The sequence below is a fragment of the Rhea americana genome, unplaced genomic scaffold, assembly GCF_003343005.1.
Source record: "Rhea americana isolate MKP2758 unplaced genomic scaffold, rheAme1 scaffold_37, whole genome shotgun sequence".
Taxonomy (NCBI): Eukaryota; Metazoa; Chordata; class Aves; order Rheiformes; family Rheidae; genus Rhea; species Rhea americana.
In genome coordinates, this window is record NW_028186501.1 from 2,300,195 (window position 1) to 2,308,208 (window position 8,014).

Sequence of the window (8,014 nt, forward strand, 5' to 3'; positions counted from 1 at the left end):
AAATTCAATTGCTGAGTAGAGACTTTATTCTTTTAAAACAGGCACGAGTTATTCTCACACATCTCTGCTATTACAGGGCTAAGTTTTTTCAATTCTCCTGCTTTCTCCTAATTTATTCCTGAATGTTACATTTTGTGGGGTTTGTATAGTCTTCTATACTAACAGCTTTACATGTGCTAAAGGGTTCTGGGAAGTGTTTTGTGGTTTGTGGTGAAYGACAGCACATAGAGTCAGTGTTGCATAAACCTTCTAGCTCCGCTTCTGTTATGTGGTTGCCTGTTATTGAATGGTCCTGGATTCAATCACAGTGATCATTTCTCTTCTTGCCCTCCGTCGCCCATGTTAAGAACAACTTGAAATAATCTTCTTTAAGCAGTTATATTTTGCTATTTGCAGCTTGTATTGTAAATAYGTCTTTTGCTAATAATCTACTATCTATCTACAAGATAAGTTTCTGTAAAACTATTTAAGGTCTAATGGGTGTCAATTTGAATTGCAAGTTTCTACTACTGCATTTGACAAGAAAGCGTGGTATGGGCTTTAAAGGCATCTTTATGATGTCAGGAAAATTTACTGGCTGAAACTCYTGCACAGCAAGTTTTTAAATAGAAATATTTTCTATTTGGTGATAAATTACTTTTCCAAGTCTCTCCCAGGTGTAAAAGCTACTTGAATGGCAAGCTATGGCTCTACATTTTTGCAATGGCTCTAAGTAACCAAATAGATTCTTGTTCTGCTTGAAATTTAAGTTAAACCCAAACATTCTTAAATCTTATCTTCCAAGGCTTGTTGCAAGTGCAGTGTTAACTGCTGTACACAAATCCATGACATTAACAAGCTTTTGCTAGATACGCTAGTGTTTTCCTTCAGTACATATCTAGCAGCTCTGTGCTGACAACAAATCAAGCAGAGCATTTTGTTACCATGTTTATTTTAGCTATTTAATCAATGCTACCAGATCTTCAGAGATCTACTGTTTTCTTTCACACTATTTTTACCTGTGACCACAGGTAAAAATAAATTCACTTAAATAATTTATTTTCACTAAGTGTTTGGCTATCTAAAAAACCAAAAATCATTATGCTTTGAGAGATCAGAAATCAAAAAAAAAGTTAAAAATTATATATTTGAGACCTTATGCCTTCTAGAACTTGCCATCTGATTACTGCAGGCTCGGGATATTGGGATATACCAGAAAGGGATACGCCCTAAGCCAGAAGAAAAAAAAATTATATATATATAGAATTGCTGTATTCTCCACTACTGTCATACAATCCATAATGACATATTTGTATTAAAGCACTGACCTACTACAGCACAAGGATTATCACTATCTACTGTACTATACACCAACAAAAAACCTTACCAAAAAAGCTGCACAGATTTCCTTTGTGTGCTTCCTATATTAAAAAGGTCACCCTAGCCACTTGACATAGGGAAAAAATGGAATAAAAAGGTAGGTATCAAGACTTATTTTTTATGGTCATGTGTTTTTCCAAAGTAACTCTGAATACCGGTTCCAACAGGCCATCTTTCAGCCTTTCAAATGAAGTTGATGTCAATTTTCTAACTTTTTAGAAAAGCTCTAAATCCCTGGCAACATTGAGCTCTTTCTATTTTGTTWAGCCTGGCAGAGGCCTGAAGTGTTTTAGGGTGTGTTGGGTTTATTTTGCTAAACTCGCACCAAGGTCAGACCTYGTATGAATGGACCTACATGAATCATTCTTTCCGCCTGGATTCCCACTCTGGATTACCAGTGTGCTCGATTAGAGTAATTAGCATTACACTTTCATTCCAGTATATTCCACCACTACTGTCTCTGAACCAGCACAAGTATTTCTTCTAGTATTCCAATTATTTAATAAAACTTCAACGATCTCAGCAGCAAGCTTATCTGTAACACTTTCATTAGTTTTTTTAGTTCAAATTAGTACTGTATTGGTACCCCCAAAATAAGCATGTCAGTGCAGATTTCTCACTTGAGACCTTAAAACAAGCAATCGTTGCTAAAAACTAATGAGAACAAAACCAAGAAAAACAAATTCCTTCTGCTTAAAAAAAGCACCCTACTTGAGTTATGATATTATAAAACATATTAGTACACAGTAAGAGAAACAACTGACCCCTCTCGGTTCTTTTACACAGACAAAAACAAAAGCCAGCAAAAAAAACCTGTCGTCCTAATTTTAGGTTCTATCAACACATAGCAATTAATTYAGTCCCTTTGGAAGTGTATCTTTCTATTTAACAGGTTTTATTTGTAACTTGCAAGTTACAAATAAAAATCAGTAAAGAAAAACCTTCTGGTCTAACAGAAAAGCATGGGGGGGTGGAAGGAGCTCTGTCCCCTTCTCCGGCCTCTCCAGTTCTTGCTTTCTTTGCAGAGATACCAAAGTCAAGTACAAACTTACTGGGCGAGGAGGAAGCTGTACCCCCAAGCAGCACAGCTCAGCCCCAGGGCTGCACAGCCCTCTGCCCTCGGCAATCAAGACTGCTTGAAATCAAGACTCACAGGCCACCCCATAAAAATATGACTTCAAGCACAGACATYCTGCATTCCTGATCACAGTAATACACACAGGGAGTTGTGGACAATCCTGCAGGAGTAAATCAAACAACTTTTATTGGAATTCCTCTACCAGTAGGATTCCTTGCTGAGTATCCTAACTCCAAATAAACTTGAATATACAGAAGCTACTTAATTTTAAAAATAAAATAAACCTGAACACCATAAATAATATCTGGATAACAAATTGCAGATCAATTATTTTTCATCCTTCTTRTGTTATAGTTGTAAACCAATGCTGAAAGAATTTTTTGCTGCCTTGTTAGAGGCCAGCAGCTGAACTGATGTTGATGCCAGTTAATAAAGGAATGACTGTATTAAAAACACTAAGCTTTTAAATACAGAAATCAGTCTATTTAGGAGTAGTCTGTTTAGCCAAGTGAATTGTCTTTGACCCTAAAAAGCAACTAGCACTTGSAATAACACTGGCCAAATTCAGTGGAAGATTATGTTGACTGCTGTGGGAGCCGAACAAGTGAGTTCCGGTGATTAAACACAARTACTCTAGTTACGCTAATGATTGATTATCTTTTAATCCTAGGCAAGGAATAGATCAACTGTGATCCCACACACACCCACAGCAGTTATTAATATGGTTGCAAGCACAACACCGAAAGCTACTGAGTAAGTTACTTGGTCTGTTATTGACCTGTGGTCACTGGTGGAAGAAGTGTGGTAGATATCTTAAAGGCTGAAACACGCYGCCTTTCCCACAACATGCAAATATGCAACGTCCAGTTCTTAGCCTGATCCACCAGGACAAAGCAGCTGACAGCTACCAGATACTTAAGTCTTAAATCCACTTTTCTAGCAAGTCATTAAGCCCAGCTTAAACTACCGTTTTTGGTCATTCCTCAAACCCCACAAACATCACTGGATAGATGAACTGTTGCATGATGTACTACACTCAGTTTTAGTTTATTATTAGTACTGTTATAAGGCAAGTTGAATTCCTTTTCAGAGGGACAGCTCTAGACTAAAATTCTCCCCCCAGCACTGCAGTGACAACACACCAGCATCATCCTTGCTTGTAGGTGCTGTAGGGCACTTCAGGGGAGCGTACCTTCAAAACAGCCACCCAAACTCCAACCCTGCTGATTTTAACCCCTCCTAGAAAACATAAGTATAAAGTGAAAAACTGAGTGTGGCCTAACTTGTTASGTGGATACATGAAAAAGATGCTCCAAGTATATCCTTTCCAGATTTCTCTCTTCTCTTTAGGAGCTYGTTATTCTAGCTCAAACATCCACCTCCCTAATGCAGTGCTCAGCATACCCTGTTCTCAGCAACTTGAGGGATCAAGTCTTTAAGACTTGTCAGTTTAGGATTTATTAAACCACAGAGGGAAGAGATCTACTTTCAAGAAAAAACAGATCACTACATGATTTCACAAGTGTGTCTGAAATAGCTGCAAGTGGTGAGCTCAGTAACACACTTAGCTGCACCTGCACAAATGCAGCAATTTAGCACAGGGCTGAAGGGTAAAGCAAGTCCTGGTAAGTGACTGAAGTCCCATTTCAAAGCAGGACTGTTTGTGATTGTATCTTCCTTACTGCCAAATCCATGTTATTTCAAACGTATCTTCTGAAGATACTGCCACAAGTTTCTTTTGAGGACTGTATTTTGCCTTCCTTTTTGCTCCAGTCCAACTGCCTCTCCCTCCTTGAAGTTCACAATTGTATCTTGTTTGTATGTTAGTAATGTCTCCTGCTCAAGCATGCTTAACTAAGTCATAACTTGCAGTTTTCTTTCATACTGGTTGTTCCATTGTTTCTCTTCCAACAGTAATACTTCAGCTCCAGGTTCCACTAAGGCAACACTAAAGAATTCTGTCTTCACTYAAACTTGAGCAACAACACTCAGACAAATGGGTTTTGAGGAAGACGCTGCACCCTTTAAGGGTTCTCTAAGACGACAGTTAAGCACTGCTTGCTGGGGGGTGGGGTTTGAGGCAGCAACACATCTTTGCACTGTTATAGCTGTCCAGTCTAGAGAGAAATTGTTTTCTGTAGTAGCCTAGTAATAGGCAGAGAAAAAAAACAAAAACAAAAACTACTGCTTAACAACTGAAGATTTGGGAGGTGGGGGGATGCATTTTTTTTTTTTTTTTTTTTTGTTAACTCCTACATAAATGCATTTCTTTTAACATGTGACTAGGAATAGTATTAAAAATAAGAGACAGACAGCCTTTGGCATCCAGAACTGACTGTGGGTAGCTTTTAGATGCTCAAATCCAAAACTGCAACCTGTGAATTCCCAAYTTATCAGTCATGTAATCCTGCAGATACAAAGTTTATGAGAAATTGCTCGGCTTGATCCAGAACTGTAGAGCCCAAACACCTTGTGGCACAACCCTGGCCTTAATCCTACTAAGGCACAGAAAACACACGCAACAAACCAGAGTCCCTCAAGCAGTCTATCAAACCCCAGGGACATCAGCAGTTAAGACTCACAGCTGGAAGTGGAAGTTCCAGTCTCTGGTGTCTCCTCCCTTAGAATTTCTGCTTTTTATATCTGTAACTTAATGACATTTTAATGCAAAATAAATAAGAAAAGCACTTTGAAGGAAGCAGAAGTCAGCCAAAAACCTTAACAATTAGGCTATAGCAACAGGCTTCCTCCCACGCTTTATGTCTCCGTCCCTGCGAATCTTGCCCTCTTTTCTGCACAGAGGCCAGCTTTAAGAGCAGGCTGGAGGGACTCCTGCTGCCTCTCTTCATTGGCAGGAGAAAGAAGATACAGGCTTGAAGTCCATCAGGCTGGAAAGCACAGAACCTCTACYCTAGCACCTGGTTCTCTAGTTAAATAATTACTTTAGTTGTCTAACCAGACAATTATATGATGAAAGTGAATAATCACCAGACCTGCTTCTAGCCACATTTTAAAGAGTAGTAAGCCATATTTAATTCTCTGGAAGAGGTGGAATAAGGCCCCACCTTCAGGTGGGGATCCAGATCCCCAAGAGTCTGATGGAAGCATCTTCCTGCACCCCTGGCTTTGGGAGCAGGCAGGCAGGGGCTCAGACCAGCCTTGTGTGTAGCACTTTGTCGTAATCCACTCTGGCACCTCCCCACTCGTGCTGCAGAAGTGATTTAGGAATTCATGTGCTAGCTCTTAACTCTTCCCTAATTTTACCCCTCCTAGGTATTATTCCAAAGCCAGTAAGGTCTCCACTTGTGTTTACACAGAGCCCAAGCATGCAAGCTGCAAAGCACTCTACACTCACATCAATTTCCCTAGCAAGTTATTTCCACCTTCCAGGAGCAGCCTTTAGGGTACGGCACTTCAAAGTGCTGCCTCTGACTTTACTGGGAGCAGAATCCAAAAACTAGGCTTAGTTTAAAAGAATACCACACTCATGGACATGAAATACTACCACACAATCGCAACCTGAGCGTTACCTCTCCCTCTGATCAAAGCAAAGCTGGCACAGTCAGAATTACAGCSGTACCTCCTAAGCGTGCCGAATCAAACCAGGAATTCGGCAAGCCACCCGTCCGTGCAAAGACAAACGTTGCTTTTTCTTGCTTAATGTTAAGCCAAACACCCTCAGAGCAAGGCCAAAGCGGGCCGCCTCCCCTAAATTAAGACGCCCGTCTTCACAACAGGAGCGTCTTCGCAGGCAGCGGGCGCTCGGCCGCGCCGCAGCCCGCGCTCGCGGGGCCGCCAGCCCAGCGGGCTCGCCGAGCGCGGGAAGCCCGCGGCCTCCCGCGGAGCACACGCGCTCTGCCGCACAGCCGTGCCTCCCGTTCCCCCCGCTCCCCCATCAGCCGCAGGGCCGAGTCCTCCGGTTGCTACTCCCTGCGTTACACACCAGTCTTCCAGCTGGGGTTTTCCCTCCTTTCTATCCCCCTTTTCCTCTCGCTTCCCCCTCCACCACCGAAAATAAAAGCCCGCGTTGGACYATCCAACGCGAAGCGGTCCCAAGCGCACGGAGACGCAGCGCAGGGCGGCAAGGGGCGCGGGGAGCGCGCAGGGCTCTTCCCCCGCCCGCCGGCGCCTCCCGGGGACGCTGCCGAAGCGGCTCCGCGCCGGGAGGCGCGGGGGGCTCGAGGGCGACGGCCGCGGGGCCCCGGCAGCGCCCCGGGGCTGCGCAGGGGAACCTGCCGCCCCCCTCCCCCGAGCCGGGGGGCGAAGCCAGCTTCGCCGCGGGAAGCGGATCCCGGTTAACCACCTCGGAGGGGATTAAAAATAAGCAACTCGGAGACGCGTCCAGCGGCGGGGAAACGCCGCGGCGCCGCGCGGGGAGGCGGCGCCCACGCGCGGGAGCCCGAGGGACGCGGCGGCGGGCAGAGCAGCCCCGCGGCCGGCAGCGGGCGGGGGGCGGGCGGGTGTCGCCGGAGCCCGAGCGCGGCCCCGCTCCGCGGCTCACCCTGGAGATGGTCAGCGGCGCGCTGAAGTCCTTGCCGCCCACCAGGCGGAAGCCCCACGGCGAGGGGCCGCGCAGGGACACGGCGTGGGGCATGGCGATGGCGACGGCGGGGCCCTGCGCGCCTGCGGGCCGGAGCTCCGCGCCGCCTCCGCGCTCCTCTGCCTCTCCCGCCGCCGCCGCATCCACTTAAAGCGTCGCCTCATGCCCGGCCCGGCCTGACGTCTGCGCCCCCCCCGCGGCGGCGGCGGCGCGGGCCGGGCCGGGAGGCGGGAACGSGCTGAGGGGCGGCGGCGGCGCCTGAGGGGACGGCGGCGGCCGCGCCCGCCGCACCGGCCTCGGGGGCGACACCCGCCTCCGTCTTCCCTCTCCGAGGGGAAAACTTATGTCCCTCCCCGACAGACCCGAGACGCTGCCCCCAGCGAAGCACCCGGCACCCCGCGAAACTAGCGGGGAATTTCTTCTCGGATAGGAAAGGAGCCTGGGGGGAAGCAGGGGATGTGAGGGAAATCCGTTCCCCCTCAGGGCTTTCAGCTGTGAATTTTCTCTGGATGTTTTCCAGCTGGGTTTGGGTGGAAGTTTGAACGTGGGTTCAGCTGGGTTTGGGTGGAAATTTGAGCGTGGGTTCAGCTGGGTTTGGGTGGAAATTTGAGCGTGGGTTCAGCTGGGTTTGGATAAAAATTTGAATGTGGGTTCAGCTGGGTTTGGGTGGAAATTTGAGTGTGGATTCAGGTGGGTTTGGGTGAAAATTTGAACACTAGTTCAGCTGGGTTTTGCTTTAAGTTGGCAAGAGCAAAGCATTTGTTTTGGTGTGGTTGCACCATGGCAGTTTCGTGCTCTGCCTGTTGTGGAAGGTAAGCGCTGTGCTAGGCTGATAAATGCTYGTTACTGTTCGTTTGTTTTAACCAACATCTGGAAGGAGAAATCGGAGGCTCCAAACAAAATAATTAGTCTGGGTTTAAAGCRGAGTGAGGTGAAGCTGTGAGTGAGTTGGTTGGGTCTTAGTGGGCGCTCRTGCTGGGTTGGAGGGTGAAGCCATGGCACTGCTTTCCCTTGCTAAGTCAATCTTCTCTAACAGG

At 46.3% G+C, this 8,014-nt stretch overlaps 1 protein-coding gene across 1 annotated transcript in view; it reads right to left on the reverse strand.

The window, feature by feature from the left end:
- PDLIM4 (PDZ and LIM domain 4) overlaps positions 1–7,112 on the reverse strand; it is a 64,821-nt gene extending 57,709 nt beyond the window's left edge. Inside the window, exon 1 of the mRNA XM_085312762.1 lies at positions 6,939–7,112. Coding sequence (XP_085168888.1) covers positions 6,939–7,031 — 93 coding nt within the window. The 5' untranslated portion in view covers positions 7,032–7,112. The remainder of the gene's footprint in view (positions 1–6,938) is intronic.
- Positions 7,113–8,014: the final 902 nt, after the last annotated feature.